General features: G+C 35.4%; 3 protein-coding genes across 3 annotated transcripts; 1 reads left to right on the top strand and 2 right to left on the bottom strand.

Annotated features, from left to right (window-relative positions):
- The first annotated feature begins 4782 nt into the window (after positions 1 to 4782).
- LOC121754143 (heat shock protein 90-6, mitochondrial-like) lies at positions 4783 to 7746 on the top strand. Its single transcript, XM_042149492.1, has 10 exons — positions 4783 to 4983; positions 5189 to 5371; positions 5490 to 5570; positions 5653 to 5757; positions 5967 to 6107; positions 6195 to 6287; positions 6391 to 6468; positions 6625 to 6879; positions 6956 to 7070; positions 7173 to 7746. The coding sequence occupies exons 1-10, from the start codon at positions 4894 to 4896 to the stop codon at positions 7421 to 7423; spliced, it is 1392 nt and encodes a 463-aa protein (XP_042005426.1). The 5' UTR covers positions 4783 to 4893; the 3' UTR covers positions 7424 to 7746.
- A 92-nt stretch (positions 7747 to 7838) lies between these two features.
- LOC121754133 lies at positions 7839 to 10907 on the bottom strand. Its single transcript, XM_042149481.1, has 5 exons — positions 10548 to 10907; positions 9859 to 10257; positions 8844 to 9107; positions 8442 to 8697; positions 7839 to 8303 (listed from the first exon to the last, which is right to left on the bottom strand). The coding sequence occupies exons 1-5, from the start codon at positions 10834 to 10836 to the stop codon at positions 8105 to 8107; spliced, it is 1407 nt and encodes a 468-aa protein (XP_042005415.1). The 5' UTR covers positions 10837 to 10907; the 3' UTR covers positions 7839 to 8104.
- Positions 10908 to 12403: 1496 nt separating this feature from the next.
- On the bottom strand, positions 12404 to 12898 carry LOC121792359. The gene has a single exon (XM_042190270.1). The coding sequence runs from the start codon at positions 12896 to 12898 to the stop codon at positions 12404 to 12406; it is 495 nt and encodes a 164-aa protein (XP_042046204.1).
- Positions 12899 to 13475: the final 577 nt, after the last annotated feature.

Below are 13475 nucleotides of genomic sequence, written 5' to 3'. Positions count from 1 at the left end.
TTGCAAATTCAAGAGTCTAAAGGACAGATAGAATCATTTTTAAAATTTTCATAAGAATGTGACATTTTTTACCATATTTTTCCTGAAAGTTTTTTACCCTTCACATCAATCGTGTCTACTTGTGTCTCACCAAATTATGTAACACAAGTCTTCCTCAAATATAATTTCCACAATCAATTGGGCCTCTCATATTTTAGAAATTATAAGTTCTTGAATCAACATCTAAACTTATGCTAATATGTCCCAAAAATAATGTATATGTAATTTATCAAATTTGTTAAACATAATACTCTTATTTAATTAATGGCTTGGTAATGAAGTTTATACACATTTCAAAAACAAATAACTATTCGGTTAAGTTCGTTTCGATTATGTATCTGGTCCATGTGCCATTCACTAGGACGGTACAATTACAACCAATCTTGATAACTTTTGTGGTCACACGCATGTGAGAGGTTGCATGTTTAACATGATATTAATTGGGATTTTAGGTGGCAATTTTAATATGTTGGCAAATGTTAAAAGGTATAGGTCTTAACAGCTCAACACATACAAGTATTAAATACCAAAGCCTCACTTGATCCTAATTTGTCACAATCAATCATAGTCTAATTTCTGTAACTTAAAAGTGATGTTAAGAGGCAGGTCCAACTTCCTTATCCCAATTTAGGTATTTCTAAGTCTTGTCAATGTGACTAAATAGCATTTCAATACATTGAATGAGACTCAAATATGTTTGTAAACTTAGTGTCAAATCTCTAATAATAATTGGAATGATACTCCCAAAAAACCTACTATTCTTGCACAGCTTGCATGGTACTTTTGTTTAATTTTAGACTAAGCACATAATAATTTTTTAGCATATATATATATATATATATATATATATATATATATATATATATTTATATAATTGAAAATAGCAATGAGGTTTTGATCAAATTCTTTTCTTCATGGAAATATAACTAGTTACTACGTTTTAAATCCCATGTTGACTGTTTACTTTCTTTGGGGATTTTGTATATATCAATCTTTCCTAGTCGTCATCTTATCCCGGGTTGTCTGTTTACTTTCTTTGGGGATTTTGTATATATCAATCTTTCTTAGTCGTCATCTTCTTTGGCTTCGAGCATTTTACTTAGTCGAAGAAAAAACCATAGCATTGATAAATGTTGCTGGTTTGTGTTGATGTTCTTTGGGGATTTTGTATGCTTCCAACTTTCTCCATTGCCATCTTGAGCAATTTACTTAATTGAAGAAAGGAAAAACATAGGTTTAATTTTGTGTTGCTGGTGGTTTCTTGATTGTCATCTTCTTTAGGTTATAAGTTGAAATCATTTGCCAATTATTAAAATCATAATAATTCATACTTTTCACTTCTTTTTTTAAAATAAAAAGACCAGTCTTTCTCATGCAGCTAATTATGTTATAACACTGTCCCTATTCATAAAAGAAGTGATAGAGATTCCTCGAAGTGATTTAATGCCATCTTCTCACGATTTGTTAATTTTAAGGTGGGCTATAGATTTCTCTTTCAAGTCACATTTCGTCAATCATTCAACTAATACAACTATTGGTATATTTATGATGCCATATAAATAGTAAAATGTGAAATAGTAACATATAAATTTGATATAGTCTCCGAGCTAGAAGTATTGTACAGGAGGGCCCCGATAAATAATACTATCCTCGTACAATTTTTTTTCACAATATATATTTTTAATTTAAAATTGATAAAATAAGAGAAATTAGAGAAAACAAGTAGTTGAAATATTGTTTGAGAAATAAGATTCACCCCATTACAAAGTGTAACTTACCATATATAAATAAAAATGAATACTAATTTTAGAGGACGGATCAAAATGAGAAAAAAGTTATTTTTTCAGAACAGAAGTAATAATTTTAAATGTAGTACGTCATTCAAAATGAGAATTTTTTTTTGCATGGTATTCCAAAGTTGATAATTATTACAAGTACATATAAACTAATATTCTATGCAAAAAATAGTACTATGTAATTGGTCATTAAGTGAATATACAACATAACTATGTGAATAAATAAATGTAATTTAATCCCCTAATAACACAACATTTTAGAACAATTAATAATCCATATATCATACTCCATATAAAATATACAAAAAGTACGCATGCTTAATATACAAAATATACATGTAATCAAAACTCAAATATTAATTCTTATGTATGACACTATGCATTTTGAAAACTCCCCTCTTAGATAAGGAATAAAAACAAAACCATAACAACAAGATTAATGATCTTGCCAACGATTTCAAATAATAAAAGTATTGAACAATGCATTTCACAACACTGAAATAAGCACCAAAGCAAAGAAGAATAAAGAGAACATAGAAACAAAGTAATCTTTGAAAAACTAAACTACATTGGGACGACGAAAAAAACCCAGTCTTTGGAGACTTGGTTCTTGATTAAGGTGTGGTACCCAGATTTTCCTTTTGTGCGGAAGAGGAAGAGCTACGTGACGGAGTTTCAAAAAGTTAGAAGGTGGCCAGGAAGTAGCCGAAGAACCAATACATCGCTTGTCGAATGATACAAGGGTGACCCTCATTTTGCTTCTATTGTACCCCTAATGTGTGATGTTTGTGTGCTTTCCTTCGGTCTTTGGTGATTGGATGGATAGTTGACTGACTATTTTTTTCTTACCTTTAGTGTTTATAGTATGTGTTTCTCTTTTGTTTTGTTGTTGGTTGTTGGCCATTGGTGTATCTTGTTCAAGCGTCATATTCCAGAGAATTTTTGTATGTTTTTTCTTTTTAGTTGCCTTAAACTTTGTTTAATTGTTCCTTGCCGCTTGATATGATTCGAGCCTTTCATCTAATATATAAAAAAAAAGTAAGAAGAGAAAGATACCAAAAACTTCTTATTTTGGTGAACTATATAGTAGACATCCCAATCCGGCTTCTATGATATTTCATCCTATGGAACAAAATCATTAGACATTATTGATCATTTTGTGTTACTCAAATTATAATTTCCAAATTAGCTATAACACAAGGCTCCAGTATAATTAACTTAAATTCGTAGTAGTACTGTCCAACTTTATGCCTCCAAATTCTAGACCACAAGTCCACGACCACTTTAATTAATTAGGAGTACAATGTGAAAAATAACATCACCTAATAACACAGAAAATTCCAAATGATAGTATCAACAATTCAAAGGAAGACATCTAAATGTTACAAAGTGGACCTAACACAAAACATATCACATAATAGGGACTATCTTTCTCCCAGTGACAACCAATGTACATCCATATAAACACCAAGGTATTTTCTCTATTAACATTAATTTCCTTTAGTTTTCCCTTTTAAAAAATAAGAAAGAGGAAAGATGAATTTGTGTGTGTGTGTGTGTGTGTATTTGAGAAAGAGGTAGATTAAGTTTTGAGTTTTAATCCATGTTAATTTTAAGCTAGCAATTATACGTACAATTCAATTTTAGTTCCATTCTCCATTTGAAGTGTTCACTCATCTTGACCTTAGCTTAATTTGTAGATCAGGTCCTCAGGATATGGAAATAGATCGGGCTGGGCCGGGCTGGGTCGGCTTTGATTTGGGAGGCCTAGACCTATCCTGGTAGATTAATTATTTTTAATTTGTTTAACTACTACTCCCTCCGTTCGCCATTAGGAGTCTCATTTTTAAGTGGTACGAATTTTAAGAAATGTTAAGAAAATTAAGTGAAAAAATGTCAGTGGAATATGAGTCCCACTTATATATCTTAGTTTTAAATGAAATGTGAGTGAAATGAATTAGTGGAATGTGAGACTTTATTACCATTTATGGTAAAAGTGAACCGAAACTCTTATCTGCGGACGGACTAAAGTGAAAAAACGGGACTCCTATTTGCGGACGGAAAGAATATTTTATTCTTCAAATTAAATACCCAATCTTTACGATTTATCAAATTGTAATATTATTCAAAGTAAACCCTCTCTAAAATATAATTCGTTCTATTGTTTTAAGTTAGAATCCTATTTTTTACAAAATTTCCTAGCCTGTGAGCCTTTCATCTATCATGCACGAACATTTTGTTTAGGGATTGAACTTTTTTCACGTTTTGCACGTTTAATTTATGCACTTGTGTTTCATTTAATTTATTTCATTATTAACATGTTTGATTTAGTTCTAGGTATTTTGAGAAGCTAAATCACAACTGTATAATCGAAGGTTGAAAATATATTAGAGACAGTGGCTCGAAAAAATTAAGGTTGATAGTAGGATTGTAATTCGTCTCAATATGAGTTCGTAAGCAAGGATTTGTAGAAGAAGCAAGATTTCATTCCACCATTTCCTCAAGAAAAAAAAATAGATTTAATTTCAATAGCAATAATTGTAGTTATGATATAATGATATTTATAATTCGAGTTGTAGTGTTTGGAGAGAAAAGGAAATTTGAATAAATTGTGCGGACCAAGCATTCTTCCCAACGTGTGATGTTTTATGCCATGTGCGGACCAAGCATTCTTCCTCGTTAAAGCCATTCCCCATAAAAACATAAAGTTTATTAAGGCATCAAGAATAGTATAACAAATACACCGCATAATATATTATCAAACTCAAAGCCGTCACGTTAAGATGGTGACATGATTTAGTTTGTGTTGACACGAATTAATAACAACACGAGTCCGACATGACACAAGTAGAATTCAGTGACCCGTTATGATAAAGCCCATAGATGATAACCCAAGTCTACTAGCCCAGCCCAACTATTCATGTAATGAGTGAAAGGCCCAAATCAAACTCTCTCTCTCTCCTTCTCTCCTCACTCTTCATCTCAGCTCCGGAAAAACCTTTGAAAACCCTACCACCACCTCTCAAAATTTGCTGCAATTCGCTCTCTGTCTCCCAAAATGTACAGCTTATCGAGGCGTTCTGTTCCGGCTATCCTCCGAGGCGGCGCTGCGCGCAATCGCGCCATTTATTCCGTCGACCATCAGCTCGTATGCTCCTCTTTCTCCTTCTAAATGTCAGCATTTACTTATTTAACAGTTTTGATTTGTGATTCGATACTACTGTGCTGAATGTATATTTTTTTTAATTAAAATTTCATGAATTGCATCTTTCTTCTTGAAAATTGAGTTCATGCCCTACGCCATTGTTGTTTGTTGTTGATGATAAGTCCTCATCTTCTTCTATGCTGATTAGTCCGGAGAGAGTGATCCAACAAAGAGATGGTACTCTGTGCTGACAACCGGCAGCAGCATTGCTATTGGTGGCACCACGTCATTTGATCTGAAAAAGGGGCGTTTTATGGGGTGTCGTTATGAGACAACTGCTGCTTCAGCTAATCCACCTCCGCCACCTGAAAAAAATGAGTACCAAGCAGAGGTGAATATACGTAGAAAGTTATATCTTTCTAATTGTTTTGTGGAGTAACAATTATGTGTCATTTATGAAGCTGTTTGATTTCAGCGGATGAATTTTTTTTCTGTTTGTGATGTAACAGAAAAGGAAGAAGACCAAGAGTGTAGTTGGAAGGGATTGGGATTGGGATTGGGAGCTTACAAATGGGAGGCAGCCAATATGGGTTAGCCTTTTGTATCTGTATTTGTTATGTTTTGCCACCAGAGCTGCTATCTTTCAGAATTTAATAGTTCCTTTCGATGCAGCTGCGTAACCCTGATGAAGTTAAAAAGGAGGAATACAATGAGTTCTACAAAAAAACGTTTAATGATTATTTAGAACCCCTTGCCTCTTCACACTTTGCGACTGAGGTTACACATTTTCCTTCCGACAACATTCTCTTTGTTGTTTATAAATCTTCCATCTGATGTCTGTTTTGCACCCCTTTTGTTAAGATGCTAATTACTTCCGTTATTTCTCGGCAGTACAAATTATTTTTTGTGTGTGGATATAGTAGTCCGAGACTTGTATAAAATCACAAATACAAGATTGTGTCTTTATTTGATTTAGCTGTTTTCAGGGTGAAGTTGAGTTTAGGTCTATACTATATGTGCCGTCCATGAAACCCTCAGGGAACGATGACATTATCAACCCCAAGACAAAGAATATATGGCTGTTTGTAAAAGGAGAATTCATTTCTGATGGTTTCGATGGTGAATTGGTGAGAGAAAATTAATTGGTTTTTATATCCTGATTGTTTATTTAAGGTATTTGTAACCTATATATGTTTCCTCTCTCTATGTAATAGTTACCACGGTATTTGAGATTCATCATGGGTGTTGTTGATTCAAATGATCCTCCTCTAAACGTCTCACGCAAAATCCTTCAAGAAAGCGATATTGTAAGTATGCAGGATTAGTGGTTGTCTTGATGCAGATATAAAATATTATGTTGTGTCTGTAAGGTGTGAGTATGAGTGACCTAATTCTCAAGTTCATATGTAGGTTCGCATTATGAAGAAACGTCTGGTGCGCAAGGCCTTTGACATGATCCGTGGCATATCTATGAGTGAAGATAGAGAGGTATATATATACCTTCCTGATATATTTTGTGTTTTGATTGTGCTTCATTCAGTTAATATCCAGAGAAACATAGACAGTTTGCTGCCCAGTAAAGAGTAGGCTTTTCCTGGACTACTGTATGATGTATCCATTGGTAATTTAACTTCTTATGTGCAGGACTATATGAAATTCTGGAGGAATTTTGGCAAACACTTGAAGTTAGGTTGCATTGAGGATCGTGAGAACCGCAAACGCATTGCTCCATTACTTCGATTTTGTTCATCTCAAAGCACGGAGGATGTTATTAGCTTGAATGAGTATGTTGAGAACATGAAGGCTGATCAGAAAGATATTTATTTCATTGCGGCTGACAGCGTAACTAGTGCAAGGAATACACCCTTGCTGAAGAAACTTGTCAAAAAGGGTATTGAGGTATTTTAAATCTGCTACACTATCAATCTTGCATTTGCCTACATTCTTGATGTCCATAATTTTCTTTCTGCTGCAGGTTCTGTTCTTGGTGGACCCTATAGATAAGGTTGCTATCCAAAATCTGAAATCTTACAAGGACAAGAACTTTGTGGACATCACCAAAGAAGGTTTAGATCTTGGTCAGTTATTAGGTATGTTCTGTTGGCTTGTTGGAGATGTATATTTCTTGGTCAGTTGCTAATGTTTTCTCAAACATTAGATCATGTAATTAGTTTGTTTTTGGATTCTCACAGGCGGCAAGGATGAAGACAGATATAAAGAGATGAAGCAAGAGTTTGGTACTTGTGACTTGATTAAGAAGGTTGCATTGCCAGACTCACGAGTCTTATATACTGTGCTACGATCACCTCATATTGATAAAAAGTCCAGAGAACAATTTCAAATGATAGTCAAGAAAGAATATTATGTCATAAAAGCTCAAAGGCCGTCTGAATTGCGTCAGAAGTTCTTTTGGTTAAAACGCCGTGCAACTTGGAGGACATAAGACTTTTCGATTGCTGAATGGATGCTCCTACCACACCATGCCTGGCCCTTTACCGTACCATAAGAAGAAAGACGGGGTGTGTCAACAGCTTTTTAAGAGAGTTGCCAGTGTTCAAGTCTCAAACCGTCTTATTATTTGTAGTTGCTTGATAGCTAGTTCTATGCCTCTAGGAATTTTGGTGTTTGGGATGGAAATTTGGAGGAGCTATTTTATTCAGTTTCATATTGATTTTTGTTTTTCTATAATCATTACTCGATGTAAGGAGTTCAATCTGTAATCTTGATGCCCTTATTTCTTTCAAGAGAAGACATAGTTGCATTGAACCTGTGACATTTCTATCTCATTTCCATGGATGCCTTCTTCATGACAGATAATCCAACTTAGTGAAGGTGCCTTCACTCCAATTTGTAACACATGCCAAATAGAGTCTCTCTCTCAAATTTGGTTTTGTTCGTCTCCCAAAATTAATTCAATTTCATCGTACTGCATCAAGGCTAGGAGACCTATTATTACAGGCTCAGTTTCTAAACAAAAAAAATTCTACAAGATTCAAAATGGTAATGCCAGAATTGCTAGAGTGAATTCCAAACAAAACATTCCACGCTCCAAAACAAAATTTTGAAGGAACGTGCATCCATTTGATGATTCAAAGCTGGTTTTATGGTAACAACCTAGTTCCTATTATGCAATTTCTGGATTTGTGGCTGATGCCTTTTTCTTGCTTAGCAATCTCAGCATGAAGTCTGGGTTGGCTTTGAGTCTTTCTTTCATGTCTGAAACTCGAGCTTCATGCACCATCTCTTTAGCTTTTCCAGCCTCCTCAAGCAAAGCATATAGAGTTCTGAGGCAGTCTTTTCTATTCTCTTCTCGATGTTCGAATCTAAGTCAGAAATACCATGGTCAAAAGTTCATAACATAGTAATAGTATTTGATCTTATTCAGCTGAAATTAAGCAAATGTAGATCAAATATAGATGTTCAGGTACCATAAGTTCAGATGGACAAGCAAATGGACATACCTTTCACTGGTTATCATCAGTTCATCTTTTCCTGGATTGTAACGCTTTCCAACCAATTCTCTCAGCCGCAAAAGTTGATGCTTAGATAAGCCAAGCTCCTTCACAGTTACGGACAACTTTACTTTTCTATTTTTTGGATGCCATGAATCACCACCAGGAGATAGGACCACCCGAGATCGCCATCTAAGAATTGCTCCCCTACCTTGTGGGCCATCCTTGTACAGTGGCGGATTTACATTGAACTGAGGGAGAACAACTGTACCCCCAACAAAAATTATTACAAAAGCCCATTTATCTAAACTTCACAGCCCATTCAAAAGTAGAGGGAGGGAGATGGGAGTTTTTCAACTGAGAGAGGAGATGAAAAGTAGAAGAAAAAAGAAAAAGAGAGGCGACACTTACACTGCTGAGAGTACCGAAACTCACACTCCTGCTGCGCTGCACCACTGCCTGCAAACCAGGTCAAACGCACCCTCATTTCACAATTCATGGATCTGTCACTGTCCTTGTCAAACTGAGGGGGTTCTTGTTCTTTCATACATTCCAAAACCATCTGATCTTCAAACTCCTTGAAAATCTCATAACCTTCTTCATCATTAATCTCACCTTTTTCAATCCTATCAGCTATCTCATTAAACTTGACTTCCACCTTCTTTTTAATCTTATCTGAAACAAGTCCATTTTCAAAATCACAGATTGATAAATAAATAAATAAATATATACAGTAATAATCAATCATTGTTGACCAGTAATGAAAAAGAGCACAGTTCCAATCAACTCATATTAGTAAGAACAAGACGCATAATTTGCGAAGTTAAATCCTGAATTGATATTTAAAATGCAAGTAAGGGCTCTAAAAGAAAGTTAGCATGTCAATGGAGGTCTGTTTGACAATGAGTAACATTTACATCCATACTAATGCAGCTAGAGATTTCCTTTTAGATTCCATAAACTATTTATTAGGGATGGAGGGAGTATGCATACATACTAATCTTACTCTATGAAGGGAACATAAGCATTGCATGCAGATTTATCACATACCCAAGTTGACAAAGTGTAATAACCATGTTGAAGTTATTCATGCAGACTCCAAGAAAAACACGCAGGTATAAATGCAACTTAGCTTCTTAGAAGTATATACATTAAGGTAATTAGGTCAACAAAATTGGGGAGATCTTACTGATGATTATCAACAGTTCATTCCATCATTTGAATTCATACATAGTCAAATCCTATCACAGTTTGCATTCAAATTAATTGGTAAACAATCCAAGAGCATATCTAAATGAGAAGATGAATGACCACCATATCCAGAAACAACTTCATCCAACCATTAAAACTAACTAAACACAAAATCCATGATATAAAATAAAGAATGAAAATTAGCAAGGTAACAGATCAAACTGAACCATCATACCTGGTAAAAGCTTGTCCCAGTTAAGCAGATCCTCTAGTAAGTCTTCACATTCCTTCGTATCCTGAAGATGACCACGCTCAGTAGCCTCCTTAATCATCTCATTCCATTTCTGGTCAGTCATGTTGAAAAATGGATCCGATGACCTTTTCTCCATCACATAATCCCTAGCATTGCATAGATCATCAATTTCATCATCAGTTTCGAGAGCATCCTCCAAATCTGATTCAAAATCTTCATCAGCTACATTGTCTATTGGCTCTCGACAGAGCTCGTCCAGAAATTCATCATCTGTCTCTTCATGCTTATCTGAAAGCCTTCTCTTTAAAATGGACTCGAAGACCTTCGGGATTGCCTCCTCATTAGCGTTTTGTAAATAATCCTCTACCTGCGCTTTCAGTTCTGCAAACCAATTTACAGCCAACGAAGTCGCATAGAATCAGAATACAAAACCAACCCTAACATCTTACATCGATAATCAGGTTTCAATCGATAATTGGAATAAAACATATCAAAGCAGCTCATAAAACATTTTGCCTACTCAATATTTAGCAAATAGATTAGACAAGTAGGAAGTTTTCCAAAATTGATCTCAATAAAATCAAGTAATTACTACTATTTTGCACAAAATAGAAGGAAAGAGCGATGAACAATGTAACAATAAATCGAATTCAATTTTTCGTGAAAACCACCTTTGTTATCTACGTCTCCTACTTCAACCGCCGCAGTGATCTTCTCCTCGGGTAGGGCGATGGGAGATTCGGGTTCTGGATTCGCGTCGGGATCCTGGGTACCATCTTCGGAAGAGAAAAATCGCATTCTGGATGGGAAATGGTTGAAATGTTGCGCATTGTCGGTGGCAACAAGCTTACGATGAAGAGTGGTGCAGGCATTGGAAACGATGGCCGTAGGTCTGTGGTAGATAGAGAAATGGCGACTGCGAGAGTAGAGAGAGAGATTTCTGAGCAGAGCTCCTCTCATGGTGAAGGTTTCTCTCTAGGGTTTTTGGATGAAAGGTGAGATATAGAAATAGAAAGAAACTGTATAAACTATAAACAAATATTGCATTTTCAAATTAAATAAACTACAGTATATAATAATACTCCTATAAAATAAAATTAACAACCAAACTAACCCCTTTTCACTTTCTTCTTCTTCTTCCAATACAGGCGAAGGACTCTCTGATTCTTCAAATTTCTCCTCAATTCCTTCCCACTCATCATCCTCATCGATCGCCGCAGCCGCTGCTGTTATCAATTTGGTGGAAAGTGGTAAAATTGCAATTGCTTCTCAGAATTCAGATTTTATCTATGTAAGAGATATAGATATAGACTCGGATTTCATTTTTTTTTTTATTTTAAATACGCTATTTTGCCTAATTAACTCTGCAGAAATGGCGAAGTCCTGCAAAGGTCTTCCTAATTAAGGTCTACTTCCACAGCATTCGTTAGAATAAAATAAGATTGTGGAGTTAGTGACTGGTGGGTGTTTATGGTTAATTAACCTCGTAGTAGTATGATCTTCATCTTCGTATCAATTCGGAGAAATAGATCCTCCTACCTATTCTCATTTCCTTTTTTCTTTTTTCTTTTTTCTGATTATAAAAAAATAGTGTCCTAGCTTTGAGTTATGGCCATTGACTGCTGTTTGTGAAGAATGTTGAAGGACTTGTTGATGGCATTTTGTGTTACTGGTCTATGAAAAATATATGGAGGATTTCTGTCTAATTATCTCTATATTTAGTATGTTTAGTTTCTTCCAATTCGTGTTCTTGGTATCGAGAAATACATTATAGATAGTTAGTTTCCCTACACCTGAATATATGTTTGAGTAGATTGGCCCATGCCCATGCAATAGCAATGCTGCCTTGGTCTAGGTTGTCTTTTTCCATGAAGATGTAAATATGCTCGTGAACACTTGCAGGCTGTTTGCTGTGTAGATTGAATATGAAGATCCACAAAAAATAATTAGGTGCTCTTAAGAGAATTGTATTCAGGAAAGGATTAAGTAAGTTGTTTTTTGGTTGCTTCACTGTCTAGTGCAACATTTACACTGGTTTAGCAACACCAAACTCAATTTATATACTCTAGAAGTTTTGTCATAAATATGGAACTTATAGATCACATATATGATTCGGGGTAAATTGTTCAATCGCACTTTGAATATTGTGCACCAGTAAACTTGAGGTCTATATTTGCAGATTAATATTAAGCATAAGTGGGAACTATTTTGCGATCAAATTCCTACTCCTCGTTAAACATCTCAGTTAAACATCCAGGTACTGTAACTTCATAATTTTGTATCAGTAACTTCATAACTTCAATATAGTGTATATTCACAAGTAATCCTATGTAGTACTATAATGTATTTGAGGAGCACCATATATATATATAAAATTCTTATGATTCTGAAAATTCGATTATCCCCATTCTGTATGGTAATTTTAAATTTAAAGCATTTCCTTTCTCCATTCTATATACCAACACATCTTTTTTGTTACAACAATTATGCAACAATTTTTTCCAAACCAATAAAAAATAGAAAAAATTCAAAAGGCTTGCAATCTTCTTGCAGAGACAGCATGGCTTCTGCTTCTTGGAAACTTGGTACTAGCAAAACCACTACCATCTTCTTCCCCAAAATAGACACACGCCCTATCTTCGTCGATCCTCCCCATCGCAACACTGCTGCTCCTCGGTGGCATCCCATGCGGGCCAGTCCGGGCCCCTGCAGCCGGCCCCGCCCTCATCTTCATCTGCTGCTTGATGAACGATTCCACCTCGGCCCGATCACCCATGCTCCGGGTCGACGAGGCCCGAACCAGATCCGGCTCGACCTCAGACCTGCCCGAGCTGACGCTGAAGCTCCTCGGCAGCGACGTCACTTGCGATGTCACCGGGATCGCCATGGCGCTGCCGTAGTTCATCTTGTCCGCGTAGTCCGACAGGCTCCTCACGTAGAAATCCCTGGCCCTGCTCAGGGCCCGAACCGGAACCGCGATGATCCTCAAGAGCCGGTTCTGCTGGCTCACTTTCGATTTCATCTTCGTCGAGAGTTGGATTTTTTTAATTGAAGTTTCTTAAAAAAGAGAAATGTTTCTTGCTTGGAAATGAAGTGAAGCGTATTGTTATATATGAATAAACTAGAATGGGATTCGTGCATATATATATATATATATATATATATATATATATATAAACAAGAGAGGGTATGAATGGTGGACTTTTTCAATGGCACACCGGATAAGATTAAGAGGAAGCTAAAGGGAAAGCAATGCTTGAAATTCAAACAAAAACATGAATAATAAATGTTTGCTTGACTTCAATTGAATGTTTTTTGCATGCCAGCTTTGTATTATTTAATTCCTGTAGTTTGGAATATTACTTCATTTTTTTATGTAATCCGTTGTTAGGTGGTTATATTTGACTATATGTACAATTGTGTTGAAAGTAATTGCTCAACAGATTTCAATTTAAAATCCCGAGCCATGGTGTTTCTTGTATGTTACAGACACAATGTGTACCCAAATTATTAAGTCAACTATGAATAAAAATATAAAATCATGGATGTATTTGGTACCATGAAATTGGATTATTGGAATAGTTTTGAAATACTAAACA

This window comes from Salvia splendens, chromosome 1 (assembly GCF_004379255.2).
Source record: "Salvia splendens isolate huo1 chromosome 1, SspV2, whole genome shotgun sequence".
NCBI classification, from domain to species: domain Eukaryota; kingdom Viridiplantae; phylum Streptophyta; class Magnoliopsida; order Lamiales; family Lamiaceae; genus Salvia; species Salvia splendens.
The sequence above is the reverse complement of the archived record's forward strand: the minus strand, read 5'-3'. Positions and strand labels throughout refer to the sequence as shown.